Here is a 23,614-nt window from a genome sequence, read left to right on the forward strand (position 1 = left end):
TTCAATTCAACTTCCAATGCAGCTGGAGGGATCGAGGAAAATTACAAAGCAGGGGCGGCGAAAGGCAGCAACCGCCCGGGAGGCTGCAGGGCGCTCTCCCGCGCCGCACACGCGCGCGCGGCGCACCCTCGGTCTCCGGCCTCCCCCGGTCGGGCCTGGCAGCTGAGGCAAGGAAGGAGATTAGCGCGGCCGCCTGATTTCTCGCGGGCGCCAGCACCTGCCGGCCCTACCACCCGACCTCACCACCGGCGACTCTCTCGCGGCGTCCACGGACGGCCACCCCCTGGGCTGCTCGACCGTAGTGCCCCTGCCGCCCAGGGACGCCGGCGCGCTGCCCAAGTTGAGAGCCCCGCTCTGCCCGCCAGCGCGCCCACCATCCACACCCACTCCCACTCACACACGCGCGGGGCTGGGGATGCCCCTGAGCTTTTTGAAATCCAGAAACATCACACTGTAGCCGCATCCGGCGCCCGGTTACCTGCTCGCAGCACCCAGACCCCAGCCCTGGCTTCCCGGGAGCCCGCAAACCCGGCGCACGAGCTGCGCGCCCTCCTGCCAACCACTGCCCCGCGCCCGGCGCGCCGCCAAACCGGTACCTTGGGGGTCTGCACTTCAGGTCCCGCCGGCACCTCCAACTTCTTCTTGGTTACCCAGAAGAACAGCAGCACGGTGATCCAGAGAACCCCGAAGATCGGCAGCACCAGGCGGCGAGTCAGACGCCGCATGGTCCCTCTTGCCTTCTCCTCTCGGCGGCGCTGCGCCCGTAGGGCACCCCCTGGCGGTCAGGGTCGGCGGGGCAGGAGTCCCCAGAGCGCCCTGCTCCCGGGAGCGCTAGCCCCGGGATCCGGGTGGAGGGCCGGTGGGATCCTGCCAGGCGCCCCGCCCGCTTGGGAGAGAAGAGAGCAGGGGTGGTGGGCACACGATGCCCCGAGGAGCGGCAGGGAAGGGCCGAGGGGCAGCCAAGCTGGACGCCCGCTCCAGCCGGAGAAGCGCGGTGGCCGCCGAGAGGCTTCCCGCGCCGCCGCCGTTGCCGCCGCCTCGGCAGCCGCCGCGAGGGAAACTGACTCGAGCTGTGGGGAGGGAGGAATCCGAGGCTGTGCCTGGCACCCCGGGAGGAACACGACGGGGGAGGGAAGGGAGGGAACGAAGGCCGACAGACAGACCGACTCCGAGGGAGCCCGGGCAGGAGCGAACGGGGCTCTGAGAGGGGGCGCTACTGCCGCCCGCCCACCGAGGCGCCGGGTGCTGTTCTGGGGTCGCCCGCAGCGAGCCCTGGGCGCAGCTCCTGGGCCATACTGGGGTGGGGCGGGGCGGGAAAGGTGCGTCTCCGAGACCCGCCACCCCCAGCTGCGAGCTGGGATCAAAGGGCCAGCCGGCGCCAGGAGGAGCTGTGCTTGGGAGGACTTTCCGGCTCGCCGCCGGGTCTGCACGTGGCGCTCACGGCCCGGTCCCGCCCTTTGGGCGCCCGCCCTATGGGAGTTGACGCAGAGACCTTGGGCCGCTGGCGGGGCTACTGCCTCACCCGCAAGCCACGCTCCTGGCCTTTCAGGGCCAAGGCAGAGTTCAGCCAGCTCCCCAGGGTGTTTCTCTGCCTGCCTGCAGGTGCAACTTTTTCTGCTTAATGGAACGCTGAGTTGGTCTAAATTTAACTTTAAAGAAATCCTTTTAAAAATTAAGGTGTAATTATCTCCCTTAAGGGTTTTCTCTCCCTATAAGAACCAGGGCTCTGTGCTTGCAGAAGGGGGGTGGGGGATGGAGTCCAAAGCTGGGTCCACCACATGGGGTTCTTGGAAAGTGGTTTGGTGCAAAGCATTACTCCAGAATTCACTCACCAGTAAGATGGAGTCAGCAAAAAGTGGAGTCAGAAATGGAGGAATCTGCTGAAAATCCCTGTGTTTGGTACCTTGTCTTTCAGTCACAGGCCAGTCCTTTCTCATAGCCCCGGAGTGTTCTCGGCCAGGCTATAGATGAGAAGTTTTTGGTTGGGAACAAAGGTGGAAATCAAACAGCCCAGAAAAGCTGAGCACTCTTGCCAGCCCATCTCAAGATTCAGATTCAGCTGAGCTCTCAGACCATCACACAGAACCCTGGGGATGGTCCAGGATTTGCCTTTATTAGAACTCTGAAAGGTTGAGGTAGGCTTCCCAGCCACTACTTTGGCTGGGCAAAGGTCCAGGGAGATCATGGTCATGGGAGGGGTGGGGGCAGCAGCAAGAGAACCCCTCCCTGCAGCGCCTTGAGCTTCCTGGATCCTTCCAGGAGCCTTACCCTGGACCTGCAGGCTGGGGCCTGCAAAGTGCCCTGCGGCAGCTCTGCAGGGGAGCCCCAGGCAAGCCGCTGAGGTGCTGTCGGCTCCAGGCAGGAGCTGCAGCCCCGTAGTCCACTGCTCAGCACTTTGTGATGCTGTTTCTGAGTAACAGATGGCGAACAGTTACACAACACCACCGCCAAGCTTTAGAGATGGCGCAGCACCACGCCACCTGCTGCTGAGGGTGTAAGGTGCTTTGTGCTGTTTGGCATCTGGGGAAACTGAGGCCTTGGGTCTCCCATGGCAGCTCCATACAGGGCCTGTGATGCCTGGGGCAGCAGGGATTGCCTTCCAAGATGCTTGCTTCTTGATTACTATTTTTTTTTTTTTTTGCGGTACGTGGGCCTCTCAGTGTTGTGGCCTCTCCCGTTGCGGAGCACAGGCTCCGGACGCGCAGGCTCAGTGGCCATGGCTCACGGGCCCAGCCGCTCCACGGCATGTGGGATCTTCCCGGACCGGGGCATGAACCTGTGTCCCCTGCATCGGCAGGCAGACTCTCAACCACTGCGCCACCAGGGAAGCCCCTTGATTACTATTTTGTCCTCCATTCAAGTGGTGAAGATTCCCTGGACCTATGAAAGCTGTAAAGGGAATCCAGTTTTGCCAAGTGTCATCACCTGATCCAGCCAAAAGGCATATTATTCTGGGCTGTCAAGCCAGTCACTGTCACTAGGGTTGAAACTGATTTCAGTTGGGACTTCAAACATCTGGAAGCCAGGTGAGTCTCCATGCAGGGCCCAGCCCTTTAAGTCTCTCCCAGCCTATTCAGGGGTCCCCTGGTTATTTAAAACGTTAATATCCACCTTAAGTAATACAGAGCACAGTTGATCCCAGTGGGGGATTAGCTATCATTGGTGATTAATCCAAGTTACTTTTTTCTCATCACAGCCTATACAGGGAGGAAAAGCTCCTAGCAAAAGATTTAACATGGCAGGAAAATAAGAAAAATAAGAACATTCTGAATTAGGACTATCCTGGTGCCCTAAAATGGATCGACCTCTGGTCTTGATAGTCTGGAGCAAATTCCTGATTTCTCGGCGTCTGTTTCCCCATTCCTAACGTCATGCCCTCTCAAAGACCTTCCAGCTCACACGTATGGGGTTGTAGCCTTCCTCGTCCCTGAATTGGGACTCTTTTTTGCCACTCCTGTCATTGGCAAGCTCTCTCCTAGCAGCCGATGTCATTAGAGAGCGAATTGGGTATTGGAGCAGATGTGAGTCATTCGTGTTAGTATAAAAACTGTGGAATAAAACCCATGATGGCCCCAGAAAGCTGTACAAAGCAGCACATGGAGCCAGTGTAAGCCGGGAATGGGAGGAAGCTGTGAAGTCCAGTGCATATGCTCTCCGGTGCCTTTTGCTGTGGATTTTCACACTTTGCTCCTGGTTGCCTTTAGCTGTCCTCCTGTCACTCTCACTCAGCTCACTGCAGGGGCTGCAGCCTTTTGTTCCTTTCCGATCCGATCCTCCATATCCCTGCTGTCTGCCCACTGCATGACTTCAGGGAGAGTGTGTGTGTGCATGTGTGTCTTCCATCTGCATGCTTATTAGACCTGCCACCACCAGTGAGATGCCCTCTGTGCCCAGCCTAATGAGATTATACCCACAGAGGCCCGGTAGCTTCCTGGTGAGGGCTTTACCCCTTCTGGGCCGCAGGGAAATGTAACTGAGAGCCGGGCAGATTGGAGCACGGCGATGAGCTGAGACACATGCACATGGGCCCAGCACTGGCAAGGGTCTCCAGCAGCAACAGGAGCAGCAGCAAGAATTCAGAGAGGTCTGTCTTTATTCCACAGTCGTCCAGACACAGGTCTTTGGGCCTGATCCTGCAGCCTGCTTTATTCAAGTTCTTTGTTCACCTGTAAATAATACATCAGCTCCCTTTCCCTCTGTGTTCCTCTCCTTTTTCCTTGCCACTGTAGACTCTGTCAAACTGTATGTCCGGAGTCTCCTGCGAGGCCCTTTTATAAAGTGAGTGATAGAATAGTTTAGGCTGTGTGGTAAATGAGAATGAGCTGTTAACAACCTTCTTACTCCCTCTCTCTGCCACAATGGTGTGTCTTTGTCAAAAGAATAAAGCCCTCCACGGACTTTTCCTCTTATCTTTGCCACGTAGATGGGTGGCTTTATCTAAGGGATCTGAGTCTCACCTTTCTGGATCTTTCTCCATCCATTAAACACCTCCTTTCACCATCCTACTACCCTCAACCCCGCCTCCCTTTTTTTTTCTTATGTACCACGGTATAATTTGCTTCCTGGAAAGGGATTTATATCTTTGCATTTCAAAAGCCTGCTCCTTTCTTTCAGTATTTGAAGTGCCCCCAAACTTTCTTTGTTCCTCACCCAAAAACCAAGTATAAAACTCACTATTGCTGCAGTGATATGCCTTTGCTGGTTGTGAAAATGGTTTGATCTTCAGTGGTGGTGTCCTACAGTGACCTGAGCCATGGACCACCTCTCCCCACATAGAAAATGTAAAGTTCTAGGAGCATGAAGGGATGACCCAACTAGCTTAAAGAAAAGGAGAGGACAATTCTTTAACCTGAATTACATAGCAGGAAAGAGGGGAGCAGGGGCAGAAGAAGAAAATGGAGTGATCCGAAGACAGATATCATTCATTCCCCAGGACCCAGAGTTCACACAGCCACGTCTCGTCGCCACCTGCATCAGCTGTGACAAATCAAAGACAGTCCTTCTTGGGAGGCTTAAGTTTAGAGGCATCAGTGAAAGGTAGAAGGGGGCAGGAGAGCTCAAATCCTGGAAGGAATGGAAACAGGGTGAGTCCTCTCCAATCTGGCAGGAATTTCAACAAGGAGAGGAGCCAAGCATGCTCAGGGGTGGAAATGGGACAAATCTGGTTCCCAGGACAAGCTGCTACGGCCAGTGGCAGATTTTGTGATCAAGTCATTAGTGGGTGTTGCACATTGAGCAGGGTGACTACATGCCCCAGTTTGCTTAAGGCAGTCCTGATTTATTCCTATTTTCCTGGCATAATTATTAGTAGTGCCCCCTTTCACTTTCAAGAAATTCATATTTTAGGCAATAAATTAGATGGCCACTGTAATGGACAGGAGGACTCCAGTGATGTTGCTAAAAAAAGATTGATGTTCTTAGGTGACAAAAGGGTCTTTGCTGTTCAAGTTCTTCTGTGGGTGTGCGGAGTGTGGGATAGCCTAAATGTTCCTGTGGGGCACGATTCTGAGTGAACGATAATCAAAACATTTGTTCAAAGGAGAGACAATTGTGGACAAATCGCACTGACTTTAAATGGGAAATCATTGTGCTGCCCATATCAGTCAAAGGCTGTCTGATTCTATCCACCCAACTGAAGGAACTTTATCCACCTAGCAGCTCACACATCTCAGGAAGCAGCCAGGCTCCTGGCACAGATGTCTCTTCAAAGGACAGGAGATTCCTGACATCAGACTCTAATTATCCCTCCAGCCCTCTCTTCCTCTACCCACATAACTCCTTGGGCCATGAAGGAGTGAAATGGTATGAGATCAATGAAAACAATGAAACTGACATTCAACCTTCTTGTTGAGGACACAGTGGGAAGGGGCTGGGTCCATGTAGGACTCACAAGGAAGCAGATCATCGCCAATGAAGATGAAGCGGTACCAGAGTTTTCCAAGTTCTCCAAAGAAACACAAGTCCAACTTCGTGATATCGCCTGTTTTTAACTGTTGTTAACGAATTCAATTCCCACCCCCTCTCTGAAAACTTAGGTGGGCTAAACAAAACAGGTCTGCAGACTGGATCCAGCCTCCTGCTTGGCAGTTTACAACCCATACTTCAGCCACAAATGTTTCAATAAGCACTGAGCTTTCCTGTTTACCATCAGTCTACTAACTTAGAACAGATACACCCAGCCAAGACAAAAGGGAAATAGTGGAGCAGGTACTATTAGAGTCAGAAGGGGCCTTGGAAACCATCTAGTTCAATGCTTCTTATTTTGTAATTGAGGAAAGTAGAGCTCAGAGAAGCTACCTGATCTATTTCCATCAGGTCAACAAGTTCATCAGTAGACCTTGCCTTGTAACGCATCTACCCTGAGCCCCCAACTCTTCCAAGTGACACCGCTCACTAGGTTCAATAGACCAAGTGAAACAGGGAACGGAGACATTTTGGGGGCTAACAAGCCCAGAAGTTTCCAGGTAATCAACAATCAACAGAGACATTGTAGGCACAGATTCTGGGCAATCTGCTGTGAGTAATACAAATAAATACAAGCCTGTTCCCAACTCTTTAAGAAAGTGTAAGCTGGTGATTAGGATGCAGGTTGAACGCCCAAAGATCTGGTTCATCCTTTCTGTTGAGTTTCCATTGAGTAATGATAGGAGTTCCAGGTAGAAGCACTTCAGTCCACCTGAGAGTGAGCTACATTGCAAGAGGAAAGTTGTTTTTGTAGCCATACTGCTCACCTGTCTTCAGTTTTCCTCATTAAGTGCTGTACAAATAGTAATTAAACAGAGATGATGTGAAAAGTTCTTTTAGCATTTGAACTCAGCTGGGCTGCATCAGAGGATGATATTAAAATCATGCCCCTGCTGGCAGGATGCTGTTCTTTTAAAATAAAAATTCTTTCCCTTTTGCAGTCCCCTCTACACCATAGGCAATTTATTTTGCCCATCCTCTGGCTGTTTCACCCTTGGTGTCATCATTTTCATGAGACAACTGAAAATAATATTTCTCTTGTGCTCCAAAGAGCCAAATTCCTTTTTTTCTGGCTTGATCCGAAGAAGGAGGGTTTGTGTGGTAATAGAAAAAGACACCTGATGCACAGTCCAAGCACAAATCCTCTGGGAGAAATAATGCATCTCTTCGGAAAAAGAAATAGCTCATACTTATGAGGTAGTAGATTTTCAATTTATAATGGTTTTCCATTTCCTTTGATTGCCAGGATAACTGCATTCCAGAAAGGTTGGACTTTTTGTATGTAAGGCCTCTGGGATCTGGAAGGTAGATTCAAAAGTGATGAGTGATAAATAAGCATCCTTCTCCATCCCCCTGCACCACCGTCCCAGGGATTTGAAGCAATGCAGATCAAAGTGTTAAAATCCATTACCCAGAGAGATGGCAAAGTTCCTCTCAGTGATTTCTTCCCTCAACACTGCTCTCAGGCCTGAATTCCAAATTGATTTCCTTAATAACTATTAAAGATCTTTTTAATTAAACCGGGCATCCTCTTCCTTGGCAAACTGTTCTTGATGACATCTCTGGTTAATTAAAGGTTTAAGCTGCAAAGACGTATTACATAAGAACACGGGAAGCTGCTTTGTGGCGTGCTAATGAAGGACACTGCTGGTTCTTGCTACAAGAAACCAGGGCTGCACCAAAGGGCAGCTCCTGGCTTCCTTTATGGTGGTGTAGGAAGTCCCAGAAAATGATCATAATAAAGGTAGTTGGGTGAGGGGTAAGTGTTCATTTTTCTGTTTCCCAAGGTTCAATTTCTCCTTTCAGGCATTCCGGGTAAGTGTGCATCAAGTGTTTTTCATTAAAAGCATGATTCATTTGGATCATAATTCACTGATACTAACAAGACATTTTTACCTTTTCATCCAAAATTCCTGAGGTAGGAATACACTTGGCAGTCAGAGAACAACGAACAAAGACCTCTTTTCACCCATCAACAAAATGCAGTCAGTCACCTCTACAATAGAATGTAGCAGGTTCTCATGAGAAGGGGAAAAAATCGTATATGGGTTTGCAATAGTAAATTGCTCTGATCCATTCACCTTCTTTGCCCTGGTTCCCTTTTTTCATTTTCTTTCCACCAGGACCCCTATTTTAAAATGACAGAACAGAGTAAGGTGTGCAGGATTTCTTTAAGGAACAGAACTTTTCTTTCTGCAAAGTTAAATAGCTCTTCAGTTGGGAATCAAACCTATGACCTGGGCTTTGTGGTCATTGTGGTCTAAAATACGGGTCTCGGGCCTCCCTGGTGGCGCAGTGGTTGAGAGTCCGCCTGCCGATGCAGGGGATACGGGTTCGTGCCCCGGTCTGGGAGGATCCCATATGCCGCGGAGCGGCTGGGCCCGTGAGCCATGGCCGCTGAGCCTGCGCGTCCGGAGCCTGTGCTCCGCAACGGGAGAGGCCACAACAGTGAGAGGCCCGCATACGGAAAAAAAAAAAATAAATAAATAAAAAATAAAAAAAAAATAAAAATAAAAAAAAAAAAATAAAATACGGGTCTCAAAGCTAGATGTGCATTAGAATTACCTCTGATGTACATTAGAATTATATCTGTTAAATCAGATGCCTGTGTCTTGTCCTAAGCCTGCTGAAATTCTGTGGGTGATGTTTCTAGGCACCTAAGTTTGGGAACCACTGGACTAGTCAATATCTTCAAGTTGAGTCAGTATCACCTCTTAGGTCTTCCTGGAAATGTTGAAGATGGTTTATTATTTCAATACTTTGGTCTTATAGATGACTCAGACAGGCAAAACAGAGCAATGGGAAATAGAACCTCACCAGTACCGCTGAGGAAAAGTGATTCCAATTCTGACAAGACACCAAGCAGGGAATTTTAAAGATTTTTTCACTCACACATTGTCATTGGTCAGTGGCTCACAGCTCCACATCAGTGGGCTCAAACCATTAGAGAGAATCAGGATCACCTGGAAAACTTGTTCTACTAGTCTTTTTACTATAAACATTTTTAAACACACAGGAAGTTAGGATGATAGTCTACTCAACAGCCAGGCGTATAAGATACCTCCCACCAAGATTCAAAAATTAACATTTTGCCATATATGTGTGTACACACACAAGCATGCATCTATAATTGCTGAACCATTAAAAAGTAAATTACAGACATGATACAGAACACCTAAACAATAACCCAGAAACACTTCTTCACAAAGTCCCCGAAATTAGGGCTTCCCTGGTGGCACAGTGGTTGAGAGTCCGCCTGCCGATGCAGGGGATACGGGTTCATGCCCCAGTCCGGGAAGATCCCACATGCCTCAGAGCGGCTGGGCCCGTGAGCCATGGCCGCTGGGCCTGCGCGTCCGGAGCCTGTGCTCCACAACGGGAGAGGCCACAACGGTGAGAGGCCCGCGTACTGCAAAAAAAAAAGAAAAAAAAAAAAGAACACAAAGTCCCCGAAATTAATGGCATCCTGGGCATAACCACAACACCATGATCACACCTAACTGAATTAAAAATAACTTCCTAAGATCATACAACACTCAGTCTATAACCAAGTTTCTAGGGAACTTCAAAACACAGAACAAAACTAAAAGGCGAACCTTGCTGGCCAGATTCCCAAAAATGTTTATTCAGGTAGGTGATGATCGTTGACTGACTAATTAAGAATGTTTGTCTTGCCAATAGCTGAAATGCAGTTCACTCTTTGTACCTGAAAGTTGCTTGGCGACTTGCATGGCACTTAACAGCCATTATTTCATGTGATGCTCTTAGCAATGCTACTCTAAGGTAGATAGGAGCGATGAGGCAACTGGGACCAAGATTGTTGTCACCTGCCCAGGTCCTGTAGGTAAATCTCAGTGGCAGCTTGAATTCCAAATCTGGGGTAAGGGACAAAGCACTGCCTTGAGTCTGGAACTGGGAATCCTGGTTCTCCCTCTGCTTCTAACCCTGCCTATGGGACTTGGAGCATTAGACCAAATTTCTCTGGTCTTCGATGTCTTCACCTGTAAAGTGAGGAACTCAGTTGATTGTCTCTAAGATCCTTTCCACTTCCGTCTCTCTTGGATTCAATGCATTTCTTATTCCTCTTCCTAAATCCTTTACTCATCTCCCTTTGGTTCTGCAGCCAATGTGTACAGGGTTTTATTGAGTCATAGTGAAATACCCACTGATAAAATGTTGATGAGAAGAGATATATTTGACAAAAGCCTTCCTGCTTGCTATGGCCAAGCATGTCCAGGTCCCTTAAACTCAAGGAGGGTGTATACCAATATTGAGAAATTCCTTCACTAAGTCACATGGGACAGGGGATGTGTGAGATGATTCTCTTTCTTCTGCCTGAACCGGGAAGGTGGCCCTCTGGAGAGAAGCCAGTGGGCCAGGGTGCCAAACATTTGCCTCTGATGCTGGCTGCCTTAAAGCAGCACATGTTAGAGAAAAGGGTGAATCTCTACAGAGGTGCAGGAGCCCATGTCTCCTCTTCCTCACTCCTTGAAAAAGAAAACTGCAAATATCTAAGAACACATGCCTGGCAAAGTCCACAGCTTCTAAACAGAAAGGATAGGTTCAACTAGAGACCACCCCCATTTCATTAACAAGTGACCCCGGCTTCCCTACCCTTCCCTGTATAATGAAGGCTCCAGCTGCCTTAAACCCCTGCCCGGTTCACCCACATCCCCCAGAACTGTTCCACGCAGACCTATGGTCTGACAGGTAAGGACCAGAACTATTTAAAATTTGTCACTTGGAGGAGACTTTCATTTTCTATGTATTGTGTGAATTTTTTACAACCAGACATATTCATGCATTGCTTATGTAATTAAAAATAAATAATTAAAATCTTTGACAGCTGATGGGTTTTTCTCTTTGGTCTCTCAAAGACAAAGCAATCCCCAGGGTGCAGCAAATGGCTCTGAGGTTTTCACGGGTGTGTGTGTGTGTGTGTGTGTGTGAGTTGGACTGGGAGGAGATGGTATGGGCTCATATTTACAGGAACTGAATAGAAATGGTCCAGCAGTGCTCAGACAACAACAGTGGTGATGTTTAGCCCTTACATACAGAGAATGGGCTCCTTAAAGAGCAAGATGAAAACTAAGGCTACATAACCAGGGTGGAAGCTGGATCGGTGGTGGGAGGTGGGAGAGAAAGATGTAAAGAGCCATTCCTCTGATTCTGTCTCTTTCCCTCAGCCTCTCCTGACCTCTCTCAGAATACCCTCTGCTCCTTACCCTCAGTGCTGCCAGACCTGTGCAGTTGGGAGGCATGTCCTCATAATGTCACTCACGTCATCCCCCACCAAGGCTCCACGCATGCTCCTTCTTCAAAAGTCCTTTCTCCTCATTAGGCAGTTAATCACCACCAGCAGCCTGTCCCAGGGCCCCTCACCTCTGAAGACGCCCTCTCCACCACGGGAGTCTGATCTGGTGCTGCCGCTCTCAAGCATTCTGTCCACCAACCCTGGATATTGAATTGCCATTTGTTTGCTATGACTTCAATATTTAAGCTTTAACATTTGTGGGTACATGTTAATAGTGTGCTTTAATACAGCAATTCTTTGTTTTAAAAAAGCAGCCTGGGGCCTCCCTGGTGGCGCAGTGGTTGAGAGTCCGCCTGCCGATGCAGGGGATACAGGTTCGTGCCCCGGTCTGGGAGGATCCCATATGCCGCGGAGCGGCTGGGCCCGTGAGCCATGGCCGCTGGGCCTGCGCATCCGGAGCCTGTGCTCCGCAACGGGGGAGGCCACAACAGTGAGAGGCCCGCATACCGCAAAAAAAAAAAAAAAAAAAAAAAAAAAAAAAGCAGCCTGTCCTTGTCCTTTAGGGAAGGAACTCATCCCAGCAGTCAAGGTGACTGCCCTGAGATCATAGAACCCGTCAGCCTCACAGAGGAGAGTTAAAATCAAGAGCTTCTCTCAAGAAGGAGTCACACACTCTAGGAATGAGCCCTCCTCGTGGAAAGTCAGATGGGGAAGTGACCTTCACGCTCAGCTGGCCGATGCCCTGGTGCTCACTAGCCTGTGTCCCCAGAGGGTCTCTGGGTGATCTGGTTTTAGTGACACAACCCTATCTCCTGGAATCACCTGAGGTGGACAGCATCCCTCAAAAACATGGGACTAGAAAGGACAAGTTTTAAAACCTCAAGACTGAATAAAAGGCATTCAGAACAATGAAGGCAAAGAGGATCCGCCTACACCTGGCGTGACGTGAGCGCAGCTGCTGTCAAGCCAGTTTGGCTTAGCAGCTAAGCACACAGACACTGAGGTCAGAGGCCTGGGTTCTAAGCCTACCTCTGCCATCAGCTGCAGACTTTTGTCAAGCCACTGAATCCCTCTGTCTCCCAATTGTCCCCAGGTTGGAGGTGGTCACACAGACCTCTGGTTGTAGTCTGGGATCTGCTGCTTCTTAATTGTGCCATGTGGGCATGTTATATAGCCTTTCTGAGCATCAGTGTCATCATCTGTAAAACAAGTGACATTACAAATATCTCCTTGCAGGGTTGTTGTCAGGATTTAGAAACAACAGATACAAAGCACCTGGTACAGAAGGTAATCAATATACTAGTCATCCATCACTGCCACCCATGATCATGTGATGATGGCTCGATAAGCTATCACCTTGAGGGCAAGGACTGGGTCTTTTTTTTTTTTTTTTTTTGTGGTACACGGGCCTCTCACTGTTGTGGCCTCTCCCATTGCGGAGCACAGGCTCCGGACGCGCAGGCTCAGCGGCCATGGCTCACGGGCCCAGCCGCTCCACGGCATGTGGGATCTTCCCGGACCGGGGCACGAACCCACGTCCCCTGCATCGGCAGGTGGACTCCCAACCACTGCACCACCAGGGAAGCCCAGGACTGTGTCTTTTGACCTTGGCACCCCTCCTCCACCACTTAGTGACATGATGAAAATACTCAATACTATATTTGTTTGACGAATTTTTTAAAAGCAAGCATCTCCTTCCATTTGATGGACAGAAAGAAGCACTGTGAAGTAGTGGGCTCTGGAAAGAGACGCCAACCCCACCCCTCACTGGTCATGTCATATTGGCAACTCTGGAGGGCACGTGACTGTGTTTGGCTGCCCACATCTGAACCCCTTTCTGTTTGGGGGGAATTCCCTCCCTGATAAGGAGCTGAAGCAGCCTTTCAGAGGAGTTGAAAACACCAGCACTTCCTTTCCTAGCCTCCCTTGCAGCTGCAGCCCAGATTTATGCTCTCCTGGTCAGACCACTTGGCCAAATGTTTACCTAGAAGCTGATGAGACAAGAAAGGAGGGACAGAGGGCAGTGGGAGCCATGACAGCTGAAAAGTTGAATTTCTGGTACAAAAGAGGCACAGGCTTGCAAAAATAGCAGAAGCAGTGTAGCCGAGTACCTGCACAAAAATGGCAGTGGTGCACATCCTGGCATCTAGTCCTCTGTAAGAGTGGCTGTGGTCTGCTCATCAGACCAGTTCTGCAGTGCAACTGTAGGCATACCTCTGGAAGCTTAGCCCTGGTTCTCTGCGAGCTTCCCCAAATCCTTTCAGTATCCTGCTTCTGCTTTACCAGCCAGAGCAATCTTCTGGAGCTTGCAACCCAGAATTTGACTGATCCAGCAAGGTGCTTAATCTCTGCAGTTGTTTCCCCATCTTTACAACAGGGTTAATTCCTTAGGGATAGAAGAAGATACTATACGTTCAGTGTATGGCATCAGAGTACTCAGCAAATGTTATTTCCTTAAACACAAGTCCAAGAGCAATCAGAGCCCCAAGCTACAGTGTTACTTATATTCCTTTTTTTTTTTCAAGTACACGGGCCTCTCACTGTTGTGGCCTCTCCCGTTGCGGAGCACAGGCTCCGGACGCGCAGGCTCAGCGGCCATGGCTCAAAGGCCTATCCGCTCTGTGGCATGTGGGATCCTCCCAGACCGGGGCACGAACCCGTGTCCCCTGCATCAGCAGGCGGACTCTCAACCACTGCGCCACCAGGAAAGCCCCTATATTCCTTTTTGACATTTGAGTACATGTGCATCTTGGGGATCCACACAGTTCTAGAGAGATCCCAGCTTACTGGCTGGTTCTCTAGCTAGAGTGAAAGCAAAAGGCCAGGAATAAACTGTGACCCAGGTTCACATGCAGAATCATTCAGAGCCATCAAGAGGGATCTGTATGACCTGACCCCAAGATGGGACCAGCTCTTGCCTTCAGTTCAAAGAAATCACAACTAATATCTCCAAGTTTCCTGGAATCCTACAGATGAAATGGGATAATCTTGACATGAATAAATACCCTTCTAATGTTTTCAAGAATATAATTTCTTCCATTTTCAAAATTTGCTAAAACTGGGGATAAGAAACAGTTACATTTATTATCTCTTGTCATCTATTGTGCTCACAGACTGGTTTTCGCTCCTTTGTTAAGGCTCCTGCACCTTCAGAATATTGGCACCAGGTGGCGAGAAAGAGCCACGTGCTCTGACTAGGGAGCCTTGACAGGAATTCTAGGTAGCTTGTAACTGCCTTAGACTCACCTTGTGGATTTGTAGATGAATTTGAAATCTGTTAACTACAAGAAAACAAAAGGCACTCAAACTGGCTTAAGCAAAAAGGGGTAATTCATTAGATGTATAGCAGGGTATCTCACAGAACCCAAGGACAGTAAGGACAGCCAGATCTCTAAAGAATCCCTCTCTGCATTTCTCTATGACCACATGAAGCCTTGTCCCTAATCCTCTCAGCCACCCCCTTCATTCTTTCCTCCTAGATAGCTACAGGGATTGTTCCCTTGTTTCACCTTCCCTGTCCTTCTTATCTAAAACAGCAGCCTCGCAACCCCATCAATCTCTATGGCCCTAGTGGCTTTCTTTTCCTTCATAGCACTTATTACTGCCTGAGTGCATAGTGTGTGTTTAATTATTCTACGTCTCTCCTTTGCCTCACTAGAAAGTAGACTATGAGGAAAGGGGCTGTGTTTTAGTCACTGTTGTATCACTTGTGTCCAGAAGAGGGTATGGTGCATAGCAGGTGCTCAGTGAATAGCTTTGAATGAGGAAAGAAAGAAAGAAAGAAGGAAAGAAAGAAAGAAAGAAAGAAAGAAAGAAAGAGTCCTCCTTGCCCCCACCAGTGTTGTTCTCTGCACCTGAGTGCTCATGGAAGACATGGCTACCTAGCACAGATCTCTGTGACCACCCCCTCCTCACTCAAGCTCCTAATTAACAACTAATTTAGTTTCTTAGTGAGATTCTTGAAGATAAAAAGAATCTAATTGGCTCTGTCCAACCTACAAATGAGTTCCTTTGGAGTCCACCCTAATTCCAAAGACCTTTGCTTTGCAGAATGGGGTTCAAAGCACCAAAAGGCAGCCAGGACTGTGGCCAGAAAGGATTTGCATCCCTATGTCAAAAACCATTATGGGCACAGCCTTGGACAATCAGTCCTTGGTTTTCGTGATTACATACACGCATGCAAAATTAAATAAAACTCACATGGATGTGTCCTTTTTCATGAATTCCCAACTGTTTCTACAAAAGCCCTTCTAAGTGAATCTTCTCAGGTGCCCTGATCGGGAGGCTAAACTTTACATGAAACCTGAACCCCAACTCAGCAATTAAGCTTCTCCCTTGATAGATCTTTCATGCTGTGGTTTATCTCTCCTAAGAAACCCTTCAACCATTTTTCTGCTGGTCATCCATGTGGTTATGGGCTGAACTCTTTTCATCCATAACTCTCCCCCATACCAGTTCTCTCCCCGTCTTGTCCCAGTTAGCTTTAAAATGGGACAAAACCTCTACTGTCTAACTCCTTGTTTCTTTCTCACCCACCCCTCACAGAGAAGAAAAGCATCCCAACCAGCTCCCTCTTCACTTTATCTAGAGTGGAGTACGATCACTGCAGTATTAATTAATTAACAGATTCTTGGTCTGGTTGCCCTGGCAATGCTCGCCAAAGCGTCAGAACCCTTCCAGAACAGCATGTCCAGCAGGCAATTAACTATTTTCTTCACACATGTAAGTCAAGTGCACAGAGCACCTGGTGCAGAGATGGGCACCGAGGGGACACACTGTAAGCACTTGCTGACTAGCTGACAGCACCTCGGCCAACAAAGACAGTGCTGGGTCTGCCGACTTGAACATCTGAAGGCATTTAGAGCTGGTGGCTGAGACACCATCTAAGGGCAATAGCAGCCAGTGTGATTTTACAAGAGCATCAGCGTGGTGCTAACACCTTAGAAATAATCTAGAAGAGCAGGGAAAAGACTATCAGCCCTTTGCCAGGCTAGGCTGCCATTGGACCGGAAGCGGGGGGGGCTAGATTGATTTCTTCTGTACCTGTCATTTTCACTACTGTCTCTCGAGGCAGCAAAGAAGACTTTCCACTTTGAGCCTCAGTCTTGGCAGTTCCCCCAGAGCAGGCCATGAGCCCAACTCATGCTAGGTCAGATGTCCAATCAGGAAAGTCTCCCTCACCCAAGTGTGAGTAACAGAGAACACTAACTGTATAAATAAACACAAGTGCCAGCTTTCAGCTTAGTTACAGACAAGCCTGATATTCCCAGCTTGTTTCTTCTGAAGCTATGTTTATGGCTCCAGCCTTTAAGAAAGGTGAGTCCGCCAAGGTTCATCTCAAATTCAGATTTAAACTGTTTGCTCCATTACATGCCCAATCACTGATTGCTTCTCACATTTCTTTTGAAGATAAAGAACGGAGAGCTTGAGGCTCACTCAAGCTAGCCTACTTGAAGGAGAGTTTATCGAAAAGATACAGAACTCAGTCACCTGACCCAGTCAAAGAAGAAGCTAATGTCATAAATACAAGCAAGATGATGGAGCTGGGACTGGGCCAACTGTGGCCCAAATGGCAGTAGGAGTTGGATTTGAGAGACATTATGGGGAAAACCATCAAGAGCATGTAATTTGCTGAGAGAGCCAATGCACATGCTTAACCTGTATGAGTTAATCTATTTTACATGACATAGAGAAACTGGTTGAAGAGGAAGGTAATATTAACTCTAGCCAGGAAAGACGTCATAGAGAATGTGGCTCTGAACTGGGGCTTATTGAAAGATGGATAAATTTGGACATGCAGGAATGGAGGAGAATGAGGACTCCAAATGTCCCCTAGGAATATGTTTCAGGGTTCAGAGGATGGGTTCTCACACTAGTGTACTTTATATATAGCCTTCTAATTACGCAGTGAGGAGTAAAGCCTGAAAAAATAAATCAGGTCATATGGAAAGTGCACAGAGGTATTCATTTAACATTGGCCAATGTGTATTGGGTGTCTCCTCTGTGACAGACACTGTGATTATACACAACTGACGTCACACAGGCGCTGCCCTGAAGATGCTTATGGTCCAAGCTCACCATATTCACAGCCCATGGAACAGTCTCTAAAATTAGAGTCTGAAGACCACCCGTATCAATGTCACCTGGGCAGCTTGCTCCAAGTGCATATTCCCAGACTTCTCCCAAGACTGACTGAATCTGACTTTCTGACTAAGACCCCAGAATCTTCCTTTAAAGCAAATTCACCAGGGAGTGTGTATGCATCTCAAGCATGAGAATGGAGTCGGGGGCAGAGGACAGAATAAGTGACCGTGCCCCATATGTGACAAGCATTTTACATAGTAATTCATTTAATCCTCCCAACAACACTACCGTGTTTATATTATTATCTCCATTTTACAGATAAGGAAACCAAAATGCAGAGAGGTTAAAGGTTTTACCTAATGATACAACTCATATGTTTTAAAAAATAGAGGTTCCACAGGTGAAATCTCCTCTTTCACAAAAGAAATTTTTTTAAGTTCAGTATAACAGTCAAAAAATTGAGGCAGACCACCACCTTTCAGCTCACCAACAGAATGACATTAGTCCATTTGATGAAAATGTCCAATGAAGATCTACTGTGATTCTCCCAACAGAGACAAGCAGGTATCGTTCCCATGGGCATCTCCGGGACAGGGGGAGCAGTCAGGGAGAGAAGGAACAGAAGGAATGGGGGGAATCAGAAAAGAAGAAAATAGACTTACAAATTGAAAAACGGAGTCAGGTGGGACCGAAAATCACCAGAAGGGCCACGTGAGGACTCCCAGGCTATCACTTGCCAAAGTCATTGATTTGCAGATAAAACTGCCTCCCCTTAGCACTGAGATTCAGTGGGAACTCAGTGGCCCAGAAGTATAGAGCCTGCAGAGCCACTTCGAACAGGGAGAAACAGCAAGCAAAGATATCAACACTCTTTCTTCCCCCTCCACTGCCATTTCAATATAACCTCCTGGGTCAGGCACTCCCTGATCCTTCCCAGATTGCAGACCATACCCAGCAAAGTAGACACAAACCCAGAGAACCAAATCTACAATGACGCCCCTGGGAGTTAAGAGGAGAGAACTGCCGGGTAGAATAAGTAGGATTGAGACCGCAGCAGACAACAGCGGAGGTTTAATTTCATCACGCAGGAGAAGATTGTCAAGCATGTCTCAACTGGAGCGGATTATTGCAGCGGAGGTGAAATATTTCATAGGATATTTTCAGAGGGAGATGCATGCAGAGGAAGCTGTTCCAAATATATATATTTTTTAAAATATCTTTGCAGTAACAAGCTAGGTAGGAGCATGTGGGTAATTGATACATATGCATGAGAGCATAATTAAGAACTATAAGACCTGGAAGATTTTCAAGCTCTATGACAATTATAAACTATGAAAAAATACCCTTTCTTGGGGGTGTAGGGCTATTATTCAAGCATCTCGCCTCATTATAGGAGCTGGAACTTACATAGCACTGCACAGAAATGGAATAAACAAGGGGTGAATTGTCATAAACTAATAATGACTCCTGGCTTTGTGTGTTTCCAAGAGTCATCCCCCACAAGATCTTATTGGATCCCTACCTGTATTAGTTTTCTATTGATGCTGTAACAAAATTACTACACGTTTAGAGGCTTAAAATAACATTTTTTTCTCTTACAGCTCTGGAAGTCAGAAGTTCAAAATGAGTCTTGCCGGGCTAAATCAAGGTGTCAGTGGGGGGAGGGGGGTGTCCCTTGTGAAGGCTCAGGGAAGAATCTGTTTCTTCCAACTTGCAGTCCTTGGTCTGTGGCCCCTTCCTGCACCTTCAAGGCCAACCACGTAACATCTTCAGGTCTCTCTCTGCTTCTGTTACCACATCGCCTTCTGTCCCTCTGATCTCCTGCCTCCCTCTTATAAGGACCCTTGTAATTACATCAGACCCATCTGGATAATCCAAGATAATCTCCCCATCTCAAGATCCTTAATTTAATCACATCTGCAAAGTCTCTTTTGCCATATAAGGTCACACAGTCACAGGTGCCAAGGATTAGGATGTGAAAATCTCTGGGGGACATTGCTCAGGGAATCACACTCCAAAAATCCTATGAAGCAGGCACATAAATCCCATTTTTCAGATGAAGAAACTGAGATCCAGAAGACTTATTGACTTGCCTTTGTTGGGTAGTTTCATTCATGTGTCCCACCAGTATGTATTGAGTGTCTTCTGTGTGGCAGACACTATTGTATACACAGTGGAGGAAAAGGAGCTTACATGCTAGTAGGAACAATAAACAGTTATTTAAAGATTCACATAGATACAAATATATTTGTGTTGTAAAGGAATGGGGCGGTAGGAAAGAAAAATAACAGAGGAATCATCATGTAGATTTGTGGGGAGTGAGGTCAGGGGAAGCCTCCCTGAGAAAGTGGTATTTATGCCAAGACCTGAAGATGTATGGGAGGAGATAGTCAAAAGGAGAGGGAACAGCATTCAATCCTGAGGGAACAGAGAGTGAAAATACTTGGAGTGGGGAGGAATCTGCAACTGCAGGAAAGACCAGCATGGCTGGAGCATAGTGAGAAGATGTCACCTCTGCCTGGAAGCTTTTCCTGATCCTGGACTATGGACCCTCCTTGGACTTACATACCCTTACACTTACTTCTCATTAGAACACCATGTTGAATTTAATTCCCCTTAACTAGACTGTGAATTATGGAGAACTAGACTGGGTCTATTCATCTCTGAATACCCAGCCTTGCACAGTTTTTGGCATGATGTAGGTGCTCAATAAACCCTCATGGAATAAATGTACAAATGAGTAACGTACGGTATCTGGATCCTTCTCTGTCTCAGGACCTGCCAACTCAGACCACAGGCCCACAAAGACAGAGTCCTCCAGCCCTTCCAGACACGAGGGCCCCTGCAGCAGTTGGAGGCCTCTCTCAAATGGAGAAGGTGGTAAGAAAGCTGATTTGCCCATAAGTAAATAGCTGGTGTAATTATGGAACATTATTCTCAACAGACCAGCAGACGGAAAACAATTTGCATAACAGACGCGCTTATTCATGGAAATGTTTGTGATTTATCTACCAAAGCAGATGAAGACCCTAAAATTAAAGTGTGTATGCCAGCACCAGGAAGCCAAATGCTCACTTCACCCCCTTCTCAGCAAGGTACACACGCTGCCAACAGGTCAGATTCAGCATCTTCAGATCCCTTTACTTTGGGGAGCTCTGGAGAAAGTGCAGATCTGAGAGAGCGGCACAGGAGGAAAGATGAAGAAATGTACAAACCGCCCAGCGTTTTTCTTTATGCTGAGAGGTCGGTGCTGCCAAGGCTGGTGGGTATCTGGCATGAGTCGGGCATGAACTGGAAGCCTATCTCCAGAGCCCGTCTTGGAGAGGCACAGAACAAATGAAACCTGGCAAGGCGAAGTTAATAGGTTCTGAAACACATCAGATCTTTGCATACGTCAGAATCATTTCAGTGATTTTTTTCTGAAAATGGGGGTTTTGTGAAAACCTGGATTTTCACGTCTTGGCCGCAGAATTTCAGATTTAGGTGGTGAATGAAGTTGCCGCTCTGCACACCCAGAGAAGCAGCCACTCTACAGTTCAACCAACAGAAAATTATCTGTAAGCTGGGAGAACGTGTCATGCCCTGGAAGTGCCATATGTTAAAATGAAGAGGGTGATCTACGGGCCCCTGGAAGCTGTGTGATTAAAACTCTCCAGGAGATCTGATGTAAGGTCCCACTGGTAAGACACACTGAGGAGGTAAGCAGGTCCTCTACAGCATGTCAATGACCCAAACCCCAGAGTACACTCTTTAAACCAAGTAAACAATCAAGAAACTCAGTTTTGAAGCAAAACTGAACTCGTTTAAAGACAACTTCCCTTATGAATGGGCTTTAATAGTGAGAGCTCTTACAAACCATTTGGAGACCAAGCTGCGGGGAACAGATCCTCCCCAAATGAAACTTCATAAATGTGGGGTTCTGAGGGAGAAATTCACACTTGAAGTTAAAGACCTGGGGTTTCTCTTTAAAGTTTTGTTTCTTCTAAAAAATTAACTTCAAAATGCATATTAACAACATCTAATTGGTTGCTTGCCTTTAAATAAAAAAATTCTTTGTGAGGGGTGGAAAAGCTTTCCATTTCAAAATCCCAAACTCTTAACTCAAAGGTTGGTCTTGCTTAAGGCCCCTGCACACTTTCTATTGTTTTTGGCTTAAAGGATATTTACCTAAGCTCCCACAGGCTGCCAGCAACATTAAAGGCAGCATCTATTAGTGAAATAAACCAACACAGGTGGCTCTTTAAGGGCAGGGCAAATCACAGAGGATCTCTTTGATCAGACCTAATGGGAATCCAGACTCCTGATGCGGATCAAATGTCGAAAAGGAAATCTTCCCCGGAGTAAATTGGGCTGTGGGAGCAACTGGGAGAGCGCACACTGGTGAATTACTGGCCCTCTTTGGACACTCAGAGAAGCAGCCACTCAAAAACGCAATCAACAGAAAATGATCTGTAAACTTAGCTCGGTCTGCTACAAACGCTAAATGTGTTCAGATGAAGATGATGTCACACAAGCTCAAGCAGATAGATGGACGTAACTGACAGCTGATCAGGGCGCAGCCGGAAAGCAGACCTCTCCGCCGTTGCGGATTGCCGACCAGGGGGAAAATGGGAGTGCGCATCTCTCAGTGCAAATATTTAATCACTAGAAAGGCCTGTGCTGCAGCGGCCCAGACTCGTCTCACTTCCTGGGCTTTAAGTCTGTTTAGCCATCTAATGATTTGTTTGCCCAGATGTAGTGCCTCTTGGAGGATGGACACAAGCATCTGGTCACCCTAAAGGGGCCTCCTTCAGATGGATGAGTTCCCAGGATACATTACAAGCACATGAGCATGGTGGTGGGGACCCAGTCGCCCAGATCACTTCCGGGTGCCCTGACCCGGGTTATCTGACCAGCTGCGTCTTGAACTGCGAAAGTCCCACCACCATACAGCCCCTCAGAGGCCCAGCCAGAAGCTGGTCTCTTCTCTTCCTCAACCTCACTGCCTCTTAATAAGGGGACTTCCAACATGCTTTATTTGTCTGAAAAAGCATCTGATTACTTTTCATCTAGGATACAGAAAGTTACAAAGGCATTAAGGAGGGGTGCTGAGCATATCTGAGAAATGACAAGAAACCTTGGGAATTGGCTACTCAGAGACTGCCTTTGGCTGGTAGGATACAGACATGGGGTGGAGGGAAAATTTCTCAAATGTGGAATGCGAGGGTCAGAAGCATCTGAGACTCCTGTTCTAAGGCTGGGTTTCTTCCCTGTCTTAGGAAGGCTGAAGACTCCTCTGTCTTAGAAGTAACAGACCATGCTCAGCTCAGCCCTGCCCTCTACCTCTCCGGGGGCGAGGGGCTGCAGACCACCTGTGCTCTGGTCTGTCTCTCTGGGCAATGCTCCCCACGCCTTCACACACACACACACACACACACACACACACACACACACACAAACACACGCACACGCACGCACGCACACACACACTCACTCTCTCTCTCTCTCCCCCTCTCCCTCCCTCCCTCCCTCTCTCTCTCTCTTTCCAGGCCAGCGCTATGTGGCTGATTGGGTTTGGTATTATCAAGCCCACTTGGTTGACACACCTGATGCTACGTCCTTCAACCTGGTCTCTATTTGTAATAAAAGATGACATTTGGACCCTAGTTTTATTTTAGTTTTCAACTTATTAAGAATCTGGGCAAAGAACAGGTAGGCTGTTTATTGGGAACCCCGACAGTTTCGGTGGAAATGGCACAGGGTTTGAAGCCAGGAGCCCAATATTTAAATTCTACCCCTACTTCCTAGTCTAGGAGCTTGGCCAAGCCAGCAACTCAGCAGTTCTCCAAGGGTAGTCTGTGGACCCCCGCGGTGTCAGGATCCTTTCAGGGGCCCTGCAGGGCCAAAACTATTTGAATAATAGTACGAAACTGTTCTTGTCCTTTTTTGTTGTGCTGACATTCACAGCGGTGATGCAGAAGCCGTGGTAGGTAAACAGCTGGCGCCTTAGATTCAGCCCACTCCTCCCCAGCCGTACCTGCCATCATGTTCTTCACCACCGCACATTTGCAGGAGAACAGGGGGGTAACAGCCAATTTCATTTAAGAATGTCTCTGATAAAGCAGTAAAAATGATTAATTTGATTAAATCTCGACCCCTGAACTCATACCTTTTCAGTATTTTGCGTGAGGGAAGTACACATGGAAAGTGCCCCTGGTGAGACTCCTTCCCATGAACATCTTTCCTTAGCACCCTGGAGGGCAGATTTCCAGCAGGTCCTGGGGGGCAGAACCTGAGCAAGTTCCAGAGCTGAGACCTCCAGCAAGTCTGCCA

The 23,614-nt window shown here is 47.9% G+C and overlaps 1 protein-coding gene across 1 annotated transcript in view; it reads right to left on the minus strand.

Annotated features, from left to right (window-relative positions):
• The window catches only part of GALNT14 (polypeptide N-acetylgalactosaminyltransferase 14), a gene marked incomplete at its 5' end in the record, with an annotated part of 209,715 nt that extends 208,990 nt beyond the window's left edge, over positions 1 to 725 (minus strand). Inside the window, one exon of the mRNA XM_082642359.1 lies at positions 597 to 725. Within this exon, the coding sequence (XP_082498485.1) occupies positions 597 to 725 (129 nt within the window). The remainder of the gene's footprint in view (positions 1 to 596) is intronic.
• Between the last annotated feature and the right edge of the window lie 22,889 nt (positions 726 to 23,614).

The sequence above is a fragment of the Mesoplodon mirus genome (assembly GCF_964341445.2).
Source record: "Mesoplodon mirus genome assembly, chromosome: 14".
Taxonomy (NCBI): domain Eukaryota; kingdom Metazoa; phylum Chordata; class Mammalia; order Artiodactyla; family Ziphiidae; genus Mesoplodon; species Mesoplodon mirus.